The 17,187-nt window shown below is 40.8% G+C and overlaps 1 protein-coding gene across 2 annotated transcripts in view; it reads left to right on the top strand.

Moving 5' to 3' along the window:
• MSH2 (mutS homolog 2) overlaps positions 1 to 17,187 on the top strand; it is a 108,873-nt gene that overhangs the window by 65,580 nt on the left and 26,106 nt on the right. For both annotated transcript variants that reach the window (XM_042439354.1, XM_042439359.1), the window contains exons 9-11: positions 9,882 to 10,005; positions 12,091 to 12,241; positions 12,372 to 12,469. In XM_042439354.1, the coding sequence (XP_042295288.1) occupies positions 9,882 to 10,005; positions 12,091 to 12,241; positions 12,372 to 12,469 (373 nt within the window). The remainder of the gene's footprint in view (positions 1 to 9,881; positions 10,006 to 12,090; positions 12,242 to 12,371; positions 12,470 to 17,187) is intronic.

The raw sequence follows: 17,187 nt of genomic DNA, 5'->3' as shown, positions 1-17,187 counted from the left end.
TGTGTGTGTGTGTGTGTGTGTGTGTGTGTGTGTGTGTGTGTGTGTGTGTATATATCTTCCTAGACTTGAGAGTGAAGGAAAGGAGCAGACAAGATACAAAAAATACTCCTCGGTTATTAATGTTTCCATTTCTCCAAAGCTTTTGGTCAAAGTGAAGTTCTTTCTCTCCTCCACCTGACTTTTTTAGCTGGATCCATATAAAATCCATTTTCCTGATGCAATGGCTGCTTTGAAAGTACATTTTGAATGCAGAGTTTGCCAAAAATGGAAGGAGTGTTTATTGGATTTGTATCCTGACTTTCTCTTGAAAATGGACTGAAGGGAGTTTATGATAATATTGAATAAAAAGTAAGATAGACTCAAGATCAAAGATCAAAGCAATATCTAAGATTAAAATAGAAATAAAAAGTTTTAAAAAAGTAAAAACATAATGTAAAACCACATCATTAGGGAAAATGAAGCCTCCAAATGGTAGTAAGTCCCTCCCCCCAAAACTGTGAAATTGCCTAGCTGACATGAAGTTAAGGATTATTTTTCCTAAAAGAAAATGCTGGGGATGGATTTAGTGGAAGAATCTTTCTTTATTTTTCTTGCACAAACACATTATGTGGATTTTTCAAAAGTTCAGAATTGCTTTCTATGGCTGCATCCGCACAACAGAAATAATCCAGGTTGACACCACTTTAACTGCTGTGGCCCAATGCTATGTAATTCTGGGAATTTTAGTTTAAAATGGCACTCGAGCTCTCTGTCAGCTAAGGCTAAAACTCTCACAAAACTACAGTTCCCAGAATTCCATAGCATTGAGCCATGGCAGTTAAAATGGTTTCTATCTGGATTATTTCTGCTGTGAAAATGCAGCCTATAACTTAGAATCCCTTTAGATAGCACTTTAACCCATCACTGGGCAGGATACTTTATGTGAACAGTAGGTAAAGCCTATGTATCTTATGAGTCCTTTCCAGGGCATTCACTGTAGCCCCCCCCCCCCCCCCCCCCCGCTTCAAAAATTATCATTACTGCTATTTATCAAGAGTAATGGGGCATTTTATCCCTTTTGTCTTTTGCCTTGTTTTAGGTCCCTGCAAGCTCATAATAATAATAATAATTAATTAATTAATAAAAATTTTATTTTTATACCGCCCTTCCACAGATCAGGGCGGTTTACAACATGTTAAAATACAAAAATACAAAGATACAACAATACAATAAAAATAAAAGCAACTACAATATAAAACCCCCGTTAGCCCATCCTCTTTGCCACAGTAGAGGAGGGAGGCCCACTGGATTTTAATCGGGGAATGCCAGATGGAAAAGAAAGGTTTTTAGGTCTTTTCTGAATTGGGCCAGGGAGGTAGTCGAGCGGAGCTCTATGGGCAGCGTGTTCCAAAGGGCCGGGGCGGCGATGGAGAATGTCCTCCTCGTAGTGGAGGACAACCTGGCCCCTGGCACCCTAAGGTATTGCTGCCCAGATGTTCTGAGGGTGCGGAACGGAATGTACGGGGAGAGGCGGTCCTTCAGGTATCCTGGGCCCAAGCCATTTAGGGCTTTATAGGTCATTACCAACACCTTATATTGTGCCCGGAAGCAAATAGGCAGCCAATGCAGATCTTTAAGCACCGGTGTAATATGGCTGGCCCTGGAAGTTCCAGTGACCAGCCTGGCTGCCATATTCTGTACCATTTGCAGCTTCCGGGTTTGGTATAAGGGTTGCCCCATGTAGAGTGCATTTCAGAAATCCAATCTCGAGGTTACCAGAGCGTGTACTACCGTTTCAAGGTCCCTCTGGGCCAGGTATGGGCGCAGCTGGCGAATAAGCCGAAGCTGATAACAGGTGCTCCTGACCATCGCATTCACCTGAGCAGTCAGGTGAAGCGACGAGTCAAGAAGCACCACCAGACTGCGCACAGAGTCCTTCACAGGGAGCGTGACCCCGTTCAGGACAGGTGGAACTACCGCCATTCCTGGACCAGGGGAACCTATCACAAGTACCTCCGTTTTCTCTGGATTCAATTTGAGTCGGTTTCCCCTCATCCAGCCCATTACCGACTCCAGACAGGCCACGAGAGGAGAGACGCCATCCTCAGTCACTGCATCAGTCGGAGACATAGAGAAGATTATTTGGGTGTCATCAGCGTACTGATAACCCCGCGCCCCATGTCTCCGGATGATCTCTCCCAGCGGTTTCATGTAAATGTTAAATAGCATGGGAGACAGAATGGCTCCTTGAGGGACCCCAGTTTTAAGGGCCTTCTCATCGGAGCACACGTCTCCCAGCTGCACCATCTGGGACCTCCCAGAGAGGTAGGATCGGAACCACTGGAGCGCAGTGCCCCCGATTCCCACCTCTGCCAGGCGCCCCAGAAGGATACCGTGGTCAATGGTATCGAAAGCCGCTGAGATGTCCAAGAGCACCAACAGGGACACGCTTCCCCCGTCGATGCACAGACGGAGATCATCGACCAAGGCGACCATGGCCGTCTCAACCCCATAACCCTCCCGGAAGCCAGTTTGAAATGGGTCCAGATACTCCGTTTCGTCCAAGACCTCCTGAAGCTGGATTGCAACCGCCCTCTCGATCACCTTCCCCAAAAATGGTAGCAGGGAAACTGGCCGATAATTATTATATACCAGGGTGTTGAGGGAGGGCTTTTTTAATATAGGTTTTACAATGGCCAATTTAAGTTCAGATGGAAATTGCCCTTCCCTCAAAGATGTATTAATGATCCGGCGTAGCAATAAAGCTACCGCCGGTCCCCCCTGGACTGCTAACCCCTGGACTGCTAACCATAGTACTAGTAGTAAGAGTAGTAGTAATAATAATATCAGAAGTGGTCACCTTTGGTTTTTAAAAAGATCAGGGTTTCCAGATTGGTTTAAAATGCCCTGTTGGGGTCCCAAAGATCATGATTAGCCTTTTGGGATAATTGGAGGTTCCCACAAGTGGTGTGGGAGTGGCATTTAGGGATATAGGGTGCAGGTTTAGCTCTCTGAAGTTCCAGCAGCATGAATGCAACCTTAGACAATAAGATAAAATAAAAGTAATGACAAAGATACGTAGGAGTGTTATATTTATATATTGTATTAGTTGAGTACTGTATCTTTAATGCTTGCTTCCTTGCTTGACTAGTTGGGAGATCTTAGTATTGTTTACCATAGCTCTGTGTTTCAGCCATCTCTGGTGAATAAAATTCTTTGCATTTATGTTTCTAGGTTTAATTAATTAATTAATTTAAAAACCCAAGTTTTTTCTGCTTTTCAAGCCTAAGGTGAGCATCATGGTATCCTGATGGATCATTTCATTCGCTTTTCACTTTCTCAGCCTACTGGTTGTGGCACTTACAAGCTTTTGGTCACAGAACCTGGACTTTATGAACTTCAAAGTTTTGTTTTAGATACTGTATTTCCATATGCTGCTGTTTGGCCAGTCTGATAACTCTTCAATCTTGCTCCTTTTCCTACTGTGAAGGTTCAGCCTTCTGCATACATTTGTCTTAAATGCAAGGAACAATTCTTCCCTGGTAAGTAGCTTGACTTTTCCTGCTGAAACTACCTTGTGAATTTCCACTAAACACACAATGGCTGAGCAGGTTAATAAACTTTTTAAATGGTTAGTTTAGTTTATGTACCTCTCTACTAGACAGTGCTTCTGGCATTTTAAGGAATGAAGTAGGCTGTTGCTTTGGTCTCAGCCTCTCTTTTGCTAATGTGTCCCTATTGGGTAAATGTGAGAACATCACTATAACAAAATGATCACAGGAACAGCTGCATCTTTTCACAAATCCTCTTCCAAGCAGAAGGGAACCCCCCAGGAGGGCACCCGCTTTCTGTTTTGGATCTGCTGTGGCATTTTGTTAATGGAAATTCAAGCATAGTTTCCAAGTAGGAACACCACAAGAACAGCCCTACTGCCTCCCAAGGAGAGGGAAAGGTACATTTGAACCAATATGCTGCTTCCCAAAGTGGCTAGGTTAGGCATCATGTGATTTTTCATATTTTTGTGACTTGTTGCAAAATTTTGTTTGTGCAAAAAGCATTGGGTTTGCTGCCATGAGAATGCTTGCAAAAAACTGCTTGCTTGTTATCCAAAATCAGAGTTTTTTGCACAAATGATATTTTAACAAAATGCAATAAATAAAGCAATACAACATCGCATATGTACATCTCTCCCACTGGGGAAAATTTGAAATTCTTCATTCTTGTAAGTGATAACGTAAAAAGTAGAGATTTACATACTTTCTTAAGAAAATGATAGAACCATGGTCGCCGCCACCACCTGTGGATTTGTTTCTTCCCTCTTTAGCAACAAAACATCTGCACTTTTTGCCTGTGATACTGCAGATGCTCTTCCCTCCCTTTTCCCAAATCCTGGGAAGAGGGAGAGGCTAAAGTTGAGTGAAGCTTGGGTCATCTCATATATGTCAGGCAACAGGAATCACATGAGACCAAAGCAGTGTAGAAAGACCCCTTATTTATTTTTCATCATTTATACCCTGCCTCTTTGTACCCGGACACAACATCCATATTGCGCATGATAGCCATAAAGACACAATAAAATTCAGCCTAAAAACCAAATTAGTAACAGAACTAACAGTAGCTGAAAGCAGCATCATAAACTAAACAAGGCAAGAAAGCCTAGAAAGCTTTTTCTAGAAAGCATGTCAGCAGGGTGCCAACCATTAGCTGAGATGTCAGTGACAGGAGAAACAGATAAATTGGGAGGCCCATCAGCTATTAACTAGGGATACAAATAAAGCCCTATTTAAAGCTTGAGCAGATGTCTGGCTAGACCAGTACAGACGATGGCCTGGACCCTGGTCAGGAATTTTTTTGTATTCCTAGCAGAGCCACCAGTAATCAGTTAAGAGGGTTTTGAGTAGGGCTGACTGCAGAATAGCAAGAGAGCACCATGCCAGTGAGGACCTGGGGCTCAGCTGATTGGCAGCTAGGTCAGACTGTGCAGCATCAACATCCCATAGTGCAAGTTGCTAATAAGGGATGTGGAGAGCTCATCCTGTTGCTTTCCCTGAAACCTCAGTCACTTCAGGCATCAAGTCTTGTTTTCTTGTTTCCCCACACCACAATGTCAGCATGATTTGAGGGAGATCGTACTGACTGTTAGGAAATAGGTTGTAGCCACCTTGGGGTTTTGTTGAGTCCCTATTACACACACACACACACACACACACACACACACACACACACACACATTATGTATTTATAAATACTACATTCATATACAGCCAACCCTCCGTATCCATGGATTTTTTTATCCTTGGATTCAAGCATCCACAGCTTGAAAATATTCAAAAATACATACATTCCAAAAAGCAAATCTTGATTTTGCTATTTTATATAAGGAACTCCATTTTACTATGTCATTGGATTTGAGCATTCATAGATTTTGGTATCCAGGGAGTTCCTGGAACCAAACCCCAGCAGATACCAAGGGCCCAATGTATATTATATATTGTGTTTTCATACGCCTAAGTCAGCTTGTACCATGTAATCAGATAACAACAACAACAATAAGTTTTACTTATATTGTCCCGCCTCTCCTGATGGATCGAGGCGGGATTACAACAGAATTATACAAACACAATGATACTAATAACAGTTATTTAAAATCACAATATAAAACATATCTCATCTAAAAACAATTGGTACAGTAAAAATTTTTTATCACAGCCTGAGGTTGACTCCTAATCAGGAGGTAGCGAACTTGTTGAATCTATAAAAGATCAGGAGGGTATGCTTGCCGGAAGAGGTATGTTTTCAGCAACTTTTTGAAGGCGTCCAAGATGGGAATGAGTCAAAACTTTTCCGGAAGGTTGTTCCAAATCGTTAGGGCCCTAGCCAAAAATGCTCTCTGGTGAGTAGATGTTAATCTCACCTTGGAGTGTTCAAGTAGGTTCTTCCCAGATGTTCTGAGAGTGCGGGGCAGATTATGTCGGGAGAGGCATTCCCTTAAGTAACTTGGGCCCAAGCCATGTAGGGGCTTTAAAGGTGATCACCAACACTTTGTATTGGGCCCGGAAACTAATTGGCAGCCAGTGTAAGGATTTTAGTACAGGTGTTATGTGATCTGACCTTGAGGTACCAGTGACCAATCTGGCTGCGGCATTTTGGACTACCTGAAGCTTCCGAACTTGGTACAAAGGTAGCCCCATGTAGAGCGCATTACAGTAATCTAAACGAGAGGTTACCAGTGCGTGTACTATAGTTTCAAGGTCCTTTCAGTCCAGACGGGCGCAGTTGGCGTATCAGCTGAAGCTGGTACCAAGCATTCCTGGCCATCGCATCTACTTGAGATGATAACTGTAGGGATGAGTCCAGGAGGACTCCCAAACTGCGAACTTTGTCCTTTAGGGGAAGTGTGACCCCGTCCAGGACTGGGTGGCAAATTTCCCTGTCTGGACTTGGGATGCCTATCACGAGTACCTCCGTTTTCTCTGGATTCAGCTTGAGTTTGTTCCCCCTCATCCAGCCCATTACAGACTCAAGGCAGGCATTCAGAGGAGAGATGCCATCCCTAGTCATTGCAGCAGATAAAATCACATAAATACTTGAGGATTTTATTAGTGGTTTGTTGTTGCGTGCCTTCAAGTTGTTTCTGACTAATGGTGACTCTATCACAGGATTTTCTTGGCAAGATTTATTTAGAGGAGATTCGTCATTGCCATCCTCTGAGGCTGAGAGAGTCTGACTTGCCCAAGATTTTCCAGCAGGGTTTACATGGCTGAGACAGGATTCAAACCCTCATCTCCAGAGTCATAGTCCAACACTCAAGCCACTGCACCACACTGACTTTCAATATTAGTGGTAATCATGGGTAAATCAGTAGAAGGCAGCAGAAAAAAAATGCCACATATGATTTCTGCAAGATAGGGACTACAGTATGTAGTTGATGTTAAAAAAAATAATCCTCATAAACGTTTTTAGTATTTCCCAAACTGGTGACGTTGAGACTACTGTAATTTGAAATTACAGTACCAAACCCTTCCTTGTAACATTTTGGTGAACTCTGCTTTCCATTTTGTGAAATGTTTCATACCTGCATGATATGGAGCAGGAGGTGCAATGCAGGATAGCAGGACATACAATGAAGGGAGTTCAAAATCTACTGCAGTGTTTTTTGCGGTCAAGTGAAAGAAGCAGTATGCATAGTATAAACTGAGTTGTTCAAAATTTTGCTTAATCTCCTTTATACTTGGGGGTCTTCATTAGTTCTCTGTGGTTTGTAGCAGTCCTGGCCTCAAATGAAGCTACTAGGTGAAGCTTACTGAAACTGAAATTTGAAGCTTAATCAAGACAAGACTCTTTGTCATTTGAAAGACAGACGAGGGAATGCAGCCTGTGTTGGAGGGGGTTACACCCCCCTGAAATTTCAGGCTTATAATTTGAGTACACATCCGCTCTCAACCCTCACCCTGGATACCCAGTTTCAGCAGTGGGTAGGACTGCATTTGTACAGTTAAATCTAGTGCACCAGCTGCACCTGTTCTTGGAGAAGTCAGATCTCGCGATTGTAAAACATGTCTCTATTACAGCTTGTTATGATTACTGTAACACGTTATGTATGGTTGTCTTGGAAACTCTTTGGAAATTTCTTTGGGCCCAAAATACTTAGAAAGCTAGGTCTTAAATTCTCCATGGTGTAGTGGAAAGCGTAGTGGTTTGAATGTAGGACTACAACTCTAGAGACCAACATTTTAATCCTGGCTCAGCAGTGTAAACCCACTGGGTGATCTTGGGCAAGTCATGCACTCTGAGCCTCAGAAGATGGCAATGACAAACCCCCTCTGATGAAACTTGCCAAGAAAGTCCCATGATAGGCTCACCTTAGGGTTGCCATAACTCGGAAATAAACTTGAAGGCACACAACAACAACATCCTAGAGAGACACTATATCAGGGTTGTTTTGTTGTGTGCCTTTAAGTCATTTCCGACTTATGGCGACCCTAAGATGAGCCTATCATGGGGTTTTCTTGGCAAGCTTTGTTCAAAGAGGGTTTGTCATTGCCTTTTCCTGAGTCTGAGAGAGTGTGACATGTCCAAGATCATCCAGTGTGTTTCCATGGTTAAGTAGGGATTTGAACCCTGGTCTCCAGAGTCATAGTGCAATGCTTAAATCACTACACCATGTTGGCTCTCATATCAGGCTATGGAATGGATATGATGTGCCTTAAAGACCTGGTTACTTTTTGATCAGAGCCCTTCTATTTTCTGTTGTCATTTAGCAGTTCAGGGAACCCAACTGATCTGGAATATGCTTTAAGAGGTCCTTTTGCCAAGGATCCCTTGAATCTTTATGACCCAAAGCTATGCCAGGAATGCATTAGGCCACAAAGTACTGCATTTGTTGTAACAGATGTTCTGCCAATCTATGGAAAAGAGAAGTGTAGTCCATAAAATGCTTTATCTCATTCTGATTAAAAACTACCTTTTTGGGTTGAGGTGGTTGTTGTAGTGCAGTGGTAAAGAGAGTGAATTTGAAAGACCTTAATTTGAATCTCAGCCCCTCCCCCTCATAGTTTAAATTTAGATTTAGGGTGACTAGGATATAAAATTCATCTCAATAATTTATTGAGATGCTGCAGAGACATGGTGGGAATAATTTATGAGTCTGAGCTAAATGTTTAACAAAGTCACATTGTAGACTTTTTCCTGGATTTTGCAACTTCAGCTTGCATATAGGATTTTTTTTTTTAAAAAAATCCCTCACATAAAGAAGATCCCTACATTTAGGGTGTTTCCAGGTGAGGCTATTATTGGGGGGAAAATCTTTCTTCATACACAGGATTTTGCAGGAGATCCAGATTTTTGTCACAGTCCATAATCTGTTTATTACTATATATACTCAACTATAAATCAAGAAATGTATGTCTGAAAAGTGACCCTAAAATCCTGGGTCAGTACACTAATACTGCTTAGAAAAGACCTAAAACAAGCACCACCTGATACCCTACACTTTGTTCCTTGAGGTAGGAGTGTGTGTGTGAAAGACGTTCTCAGTCCAATCTAAAAGCCTTCTCTTCCCATCAAAGAAACACCCCGTTTAACTGCAGTTCTTTTCCTCCCTGACCCAATGTTAAAACCTCTCCTCTAGCAGTTGGAAAGTGGTGTTAGGTAGTCAGGAGAGGTCCGGAGAAGGAGGGACGGAAGTGGTGTTCTCCCCTTTCCATCCTTTTTATAGCTCCCTACGTTTTACTCTCGATTTACCACAAATCATATCAAAATCCATGATTTTGACCCTGAAACCTTCCCTCGAATTACACATGAGGGTGACTCGTACACAGTTATATACGGTAATTGGTTCTTATCACAAGAAAATCCATTAAGGAGGATAAACTGAAATAACTGCACAATGTTATTTGATTGGTAGTACTAGGAGATGTTCATCCAAGAGTAGCTCTGGAGAATTTGAGCTTGTATCCCAAAATGTCTTGTTTCCAAGATGGAGTGTGATATGTCACAGGGTAGCCCACTCCGGCTTTCATGAGCATACTTATTTGGAAGGTTTTTACTTAGCCCATTGATGTATTAATATGATTGAGGTTTATGTGAGGGAACATTCAGGAGCATGCTTTGTGGTTCCATATCGGAAAGCTTAACCATATGTTTCTTACCAAAACTGGCAATTAGGTCTTAGGCCTGTAAAAGGCAAAATTCTATTAACATGACAAATATTTCACAAAATATTTGTTTGGTTAAATGAGTTGAAATCTTAATCTGTCACATGTGTTAATTGTGCTAAATGAGCTGGTTTTAAGTTTTTCTGTTGAATTAGAATTGCTTTACTATTGAAAAATAAATGTAACTGTAGATTTGTGGAGACTGTTTTAAAATCTCTTTGGAATGTTTTTCTCTTTGTATCCCAGGTGGAGAGCCATGAATATCTTGTGAAATCTTCAATTGATCCAAATCTCGCTGAGCTAAGGGAGAATATGGACAAGTTAGAGGGGAAAATGCAGGGTGTGCTGAAGACTGCAGCCAAAGAGCTGAGTATGTTGAGAAAAGATTTTCTTTTTTCACAGAGTGCTTTTCAAGTTGTTGCTTTTGATTTGCAAAGTCACTTGTAATCAGCCTTTTGATGTTCAAGAATGCTTCATAGTCTCACAGCTTAAAATACAGCACTACACTTGTGCCATTTTTAAAAATTTGTTCTTGGAAGTTTATTGAATAGTTTTTGACAACAAAAGGATAGGCAGCTGAGTTGGCTTGCAAGATCTTTTGCCACCACTTATAATTTTCCTCAATATTGTGTAGCCGCAAAAGAGAACCAGATATTTGCCATTGGATGGGGATAACAGTCCAGCAGATCTGTAGAGCCCTGAAACGAGGAAACCTGCCTTATAATCAGAATTTGGAAAGTTACTTTAAAAAAAAAGAGATATAAGGTCTTCCCTCTCCCCTACATTTGTTCACAGATTTGATAAATATGTTCTTTGTAGGAACCTCTAGATCCTCCAGTGTGATTCTGTAATCAACCTCTGCTGGACGTTGACCATAGAGTTGTACTGAAGGACCTAGAGTTTCTTAGGGAAGTATTCTCTGAAGCTATATATATATATATATATGCGCAATTTTTATTTGTTTATATATGTGGTTCCCCATTTCGTGGGGAGCTGTGCCCCAACTTCTGCGAACGTGGAGGCCTGACTATAGTTTTGTACTGAAGCTGTCAATAATTGAGTAATACAGGTTGGTACTTTGGTACTTAGAAAACTATGTCTCACATATAGCTCAGCACTGCCCTGGAGTCCAAAAACTCTTTTATGGGGGGGGTGTATGTGTGGTGTGTACAGTTGCCCCTCCATTTTCACAGGGAATCCATTCCAGACCCCCCCTGTGAAAACAGAAAATCACAAATATTCAAACCCCCTTGGCTTGAAGGGTGGTGCACCCCCCATTTTGTCCCCCTCCGTTTGCCGCCCATGAACGAGTGAGGGATGCAGACTCCAAGTTCGCGAAAATGGAGGGGGTGACTGTATTTTAAAAACTGTTTCTGCCTTTGTATTCTAGAGGCCCAACTAAAGTCTAAATTTTTGTTTCTTATTTCTATTTATTTATTTGTGTGTTGAATCCAAATATTAACCATTTCTCTCATTATACATACAAGGGCTACAAAACTGTGACGCATTTAGTGCTTGGTGGAGCAGTTCTTTTTAGTTTGTAAAAGGACTCGGCCAGAAAGTTATACTTACAGCCTGTGGACTGTTTTCTGGGACAGCCAACAGCCAGGTGCTTATTTTTGCCCTTTGGTCAAAATGGTTGCGTTTAATGGGAGATGCAGTTTGAAACATCAGGAGGAACTCAAATTTAGGAAAGGCTGGAGTATATAGTAGCCACAGAGCGAGAGAAATTGGTAATCCTTTTCTTAGAAAAAATGTAATTATTAAAGGGGGAGTTTAAGGCTGCAGAAGCTAGCTTTCATGGTTTGTGTGCGGTCTGTTGAAAGACAGACATCTGTATAAACTTATTGGCTCTATTAATTTAATGCATGTCTATAATGTTTCTATTGGAAGTTCTCCCCTCCCCTTTGCCAATTGAAATCAACTTAGGTAGTACAGTGGTACCTCGGGATACGAAATACCCAGGTTACGAAATTTCCGGGATACGAAAAAATCCCATAGGAAATAATTGTTCCGGGTTACGAATGTTTTTTCGGGTTACGAAAAAATTTTTGGTGCTTTTCGGCGCTATTTCACACGGAATCGCGGCTTTTCCCCATTAGCGCCTATGGCATTTCGGCTTACGAAGGCTTTTCGGGTTACGAAAGCGGCCACGGAACGAATTAATTTCGTAACCCGAGGGAGCAGTGTATATTATTACATTTCAGAATTCCTTCCAGTATAGGGAAAACCTACCCTGACTCTCTCATCTCACTAGCTAGGTTTTAGGACTTGTTCCAAGCCTGTGACTGTGAGTTAACTTCTCAGCAGGTGGCCTGGTACAATATCAAGCAGCAGAAACCAGCCAAGAGAAAAATTTGACTCACTGAGTAGAGATAATGAAAATGTAAGTTGGGTGTTTATAATGCCACAAGCAATCATGCATTTTATTCCCCCATGACTTTCTGTGAAACAGGTCTGGAACCTGGGAAGAGCATCAAATTAGAATGCAATGCACAATATGGGCATTTCTTTCGAATTACCTACAGAGAGGAGAAGGTTCTGCGAAACAATCTCAAATATAAGATCTTGGAAACACAGAAGAATGGGGTGAAGTTCTCCAATAGGTATGTAAAATGTACAGGTCAGTTCTAACCCTGCCTTCACATCTAAATGCCAGTGAAAGAAAATCAGTGGAAGCTTATTATGCAAGGTTGTGGAAGTTTGCAAACCTTATTTTGTTTTGTTCACATGCAGTGCACTGAAAGAGATAAATGAGGAATACATAAAGAATAGAAAGGAGTATGAAGAAATGCAGGATGTTGTCGTTAAAGAAATCATCAGTGTTGCATCAGGTAAAGCAGACAAATGACTTGAGATTGTTAGATCTGTTCCAAGACACAGTAGCCCTTTCCATATAAATTGTGACATGCCTAATTGGGAATGAGTGGCATATGCCAGTTGTCATAATCTCAGCCCAGATTTTCTCGTTATGAGATCAAAATATTAGAACACGGAAAATTACCTTTTAAAGTAATTCATTGTGTAACTCATTGCTGTTAATGTGAGGTTATTTTGGTAATCCATTATATTAATTGGTTTTGTTTCTCTTTACTTGAGAAAACAGGTCCCTAATAATTAATTAAATAATTAAAACAATCACGTAAAATGGGAGGGGGGATATTTCCAAATGCTCACTAAGCAAACAGAAAAAACAACAACAAGTTATCATTTTCTGTGAAAGGAATGTCATTTTGCCTTTGTTACTCTAGTCCAGTAAAGTAACTTGTCACAAATAACACAATTATGTCTAATGTGTTGCTTCTATGAGCCATTTCACAGGCTCATTAATTCTGGAAAGCGTTTTGTAGATAACAACAATATGTGTACAGGTTAAGTTGCATCAGAAACAGTAAGACCTCCAAATCTTATTTTCCTGTAATAACAGGTGGAAAAAAAATATTTACATAAATGTATGTTCTAGTGTAAGGGCAAGCTATGTGTGAAATTTCCACTTTTAACAAAGAGTAATAGTTGGAAAGGACTGTCTAATCCAACCTCCTGCCATGCAAGAACACATAAGTAAAGCGTTCAAAAGTAAACACCCAGGAGATTTTCATCCAACTTCTGTTTAAAGACCTTCAAAGAAACATGTTCATTGCCTATTCGTCTCTGGACTTGCGGTGCATCTACACTGTAGAAATAATGCAGTTTGACATCACTTTAAATGCTGTAACTATGGAATCTATAGAATCATGCGATTTATAGTTTTACAAAGTCTTTAGCCTTCTTTGCCAAAGAGTGCTGGTGCCTCACGAATCCCAGGATTCTGTAGGGTGCATTATTTCTACAGTGTAGATGCACCCTAAGACTCTGGTAGGCCAGTGTTTGACTCCCCATTTGACCATGGGAAACAGTTGGGCTACTTTAAATGAGTCACACACTCTCAGCATCAAAGGAAGGCAATGACAAATGTGCTTGTGAACCTATTTTACCAAGAAAATCCCATGATAGATTCCCTTTAAGGTTTCCTTTAAGAAACAACCTGCCGACACACAGCAACAAATGAGTAGCATGTGCCAGTATGGTGAAATATACTTCCATTCAGAAGTGTTTAATTTTTTTTTGTGCAGATTTTTATAGTGGTTAGTGGAATCTTTAGCTTTATAAAGAATACCAGCCACAGATGTTCACTGAAGCAGAAAAGGCATATCAGAACCTTCCTCCTTCTTTGTCTGTTGATTCATCTCTATCACACTGAACTTTCTGATCCTATGCAACTTTTCAGTGAACATTCCTTGACATCACATCCTGTTATAGACGCTTAACCAATGATAGGTGGTCCCACTTCTAGAAATTGAAATGAGGGATCAGGCTGGCCCTAAATTTCAGATTTCTTTGAGGCCACAGTAGCATCACTATTGGCTAGAGACAGTGTTACGAAAACAGGAATTACTAGCCTGTGTATTTATACCCTTTTTGCTACTTTTGTCCATGATATAGTCTTACACTGTTTTTATTACTGACATAGGAATTATTTTTGATAGATACGTGCTTTTAATTTGATAATTTATTCAGAGACATAGCTGTGTTTGTTGACTGATAGCCTCAAAAGCTCATGCTAGAATAAACCAGTCTCAGAAGTGCTAATGAATTCTTTTAGTTGGATAAACTGCATCTCTGTATCCGTATGTATACTAAAACAGTGCCCACACAGCTATCTTGTGCTCATAATTGGGATATGGATTCAAGCATCTTTGGTCCAAACAGCTCTTCTGCTAACTATGAAGGCATAGGAGAGTGAGCTTTTCTGTGGATGACAGGGAAATGACAAATTGGCAACATAAGCTTGAATTAGGCAGTGATGCAGGCAAATAGAGTGGCTTACAGTGTTCTTTTGCATAAGCTGTTCCAGATTGTATGAGTGCTCAGGTCTAGTGACCGCCTAAACATTTGGTCATGGTTGCTAAAGGAACATGTTGTTCCAAACAAAATAAGCATGGTTGAATATATGTCAGATTGGGCTTTGCGGTAATCAAGAAAATGCAACACAATCTGCACAGCTAACAGCTGCTTTGGATGAAACCAAAGTGTAGCTTTTTGCTGCTTGTTTAAATACATGGATAGGAAATGGTAGTGCACATTTGAAGCAGGTTGTTGATTTTTAAACCTTTTAAAGGTCTGTTTTAAGGTTCATTCACACAAGCAATTGATCACACCTTGCTTGGAGTACTGTAGCCAGTTCCAGGCACAACAGTTGAGAAGAATGTCAACAAACTTGTACATTGTCAGAATGTGGTATATTCTTTCACGTTCTTGTTTTTGTGGTTGTTATAATATGTAGCACGTTTAAGGTTTGTCAAATATAAAAGAGTCATATAGATGTTATAGGTTTATTGGGAAATGATGAGAGTGATGAGAGGCACAGTACTTGGGGGGTGGCTCAAAACATGATGCAGGAATGTGCAGATATATGGAGGAGGAAACTTCTAGGAGCCTGTTTGTGAGAAACAGAAAGTAGAGATGTGAACCAGCTGGGACTGGGGGCTGAGCAAATAAGGGGGACATGGAAAAAAGGTTGGAACATTTTAATTAGTAAGCAAATTAAGATGAAGCCAGACAAAGGTGGGGTGGGACGTTGTTAAATTTTATACCAAAGTTGGGTAACAATGCCACTTCTGCAGATGTCTTACGATAATATCCAAGTTTTTTCTGGAATAAAGTTTTTTACTGTTTGCAACACAGAAGACTTGTTCATTGAACTTCTGGGGAAAATAGCAGTTCTTGCCATACGTGCCCAGAGGAGGATGAATAGAATAGTAGAAATTCAGGAAAGGGCCTTAGAGGAATGTTTGAGGGAGTTGGGCATGTTTAGCATGATGAAGAGAATATTGGGATGCAATACAATAGCTGTCTTCCAGCTTCATTTTCTGCTACTCCTGAGGGTAGGACCTGAAACCAATAGATTCAAATGACAAGAGTTTCCAATTAGACGTTAGGAAGAAAACTCTCACAGGAAGAGATGTTGTATAGTGGAGTAGGCAGCCTCAGAAGGAGGTGGACTGTCCTTTGTTGGAAGTTTTAAAACAGAGGCTGGAGGGCCATTTGTCAAGATTTCTTTGGCTGTGGACTTTTTTCATTGACAAAGAAACATATTCAGGGATAACTGTGTTGACCATGCAACAGAATACAACACAATTCAAAATCTATAAAAGAGTGATACCTTTTGTCTTCTGTGGATTTTGCATTTTGTTGTATTTTGCCTCATCATGGCCAACAAGGCTACTCCTGAATATGTTTTCTGGATTTGATGATACTGAACTTTGCCACACCCAGGGGAACCTTTAAGGAGAAGGAGCTAATGAATTAGAACTCTTTGAAGTTTTATCTCCAACAAAGGTGAAGCTGTTTCATTTGTACTACAATTGACAAGATTTACCAATATAGAATTGAAATTTTTTATTACATGGCTTTTATTGTCCTTTGGCCTCTTCCTGCATTGATATCTCTCTGGATATTATTAGCTAACAGCAGAAGTAATATCTGAAACAAAATGTAGGTCTGTCACTCTAACATAATCACTTTTCTTCTCCTATATGATTTTTAAAATCTTTATCTAACGAAGAAGCAAGTCAAGCTTCAAAAGCTTATATGATGTATTTTGTGCATTTTGGTTGGCCCATAAGGTATCACTCTTTTGTGCATTTTGGATTTTGTTGTATTCCATTAGACAACAGTTGGAACCCTTTACAGCTTTACAGTTCTGTGATTTGCATGTCATGGTGCTCAGCAATGTAGACATTTTATTTGAGCTGTTAAGAGTGTGCCATTTGCTCATTTGGTATATGGATCACAGCAACATGCTCATTTGCTACAGTACAGATTACAGTAGAGTAAAATGATCAATTGCTGTAGGCACTTAGAACAATTGCTGGAAGTATTGGCAGCATCACTATGTCACAACTAATAAGTAATAATATTAAATGCATTTTTAAAAATTCCCAACTCTCCTCTTAGAGAAACCATGCCTTATGAGGAAAGAATTAGGGAGCTGGGTATGTTTAGCCTGGAGAAGAGATGGTTAATAATAATAATAATAATAATAATAATAATAATAATAGGATTTATTTATATGCCGCCCAATCACTGGGAACCCCGGCGGCTTACAACAGAGGGGATAATAGATGGTTCCCTGCCCTCAGGCTTACAATCTAAAAAGACACGACACAAAAGGAGAAGGGAATGGTGGGGGGGGGGATCAGGTCCAGCATTCTTCTCTCTCTCTGAGGCCTGGAACAAGGCAGATGGACTGGATTTTTCTTAATCGAGGCCGGCCTGATGGCTTTGGGCCTGTCCTTTCATTCCCTCCCAGGCCAGAAGATGACAGCTGGAAGGAGGGAGGGGAGGGCTCTTCCTCTTCAGGCCGGATGGCGTTGGGCTTGTCCTTTCACTCCCTGCCAGTTAAGGGGTGATATGATTGCCCTGTTCAAGTATTTGAAGGGGTGTCACGTTGAGGATGAAGCAAGCTTGTTTTCTGCTGCTTCAGAGAATAGGACATGGAGCAATGGATGCA

This window comes from Sceloporus undulatus, chromosome 1 (assembly GCF_019175285.1).
Source record: "Sceloporus undulatus isolate JIND9_A2432 ecotype Alabama chromosome 1, SceUnd_v1.1, whole genome shotgun sequence".
Lineage (NCBI taxonomy): Eukaryota > Metazoa > Chordata > Lepidosauria > Squamata > Phrynosomatidae > Sceloporus > Sceloporus undulatus.
This window is presented reverse-complemented; position numbering and strand designations above follow the sequence as displayed.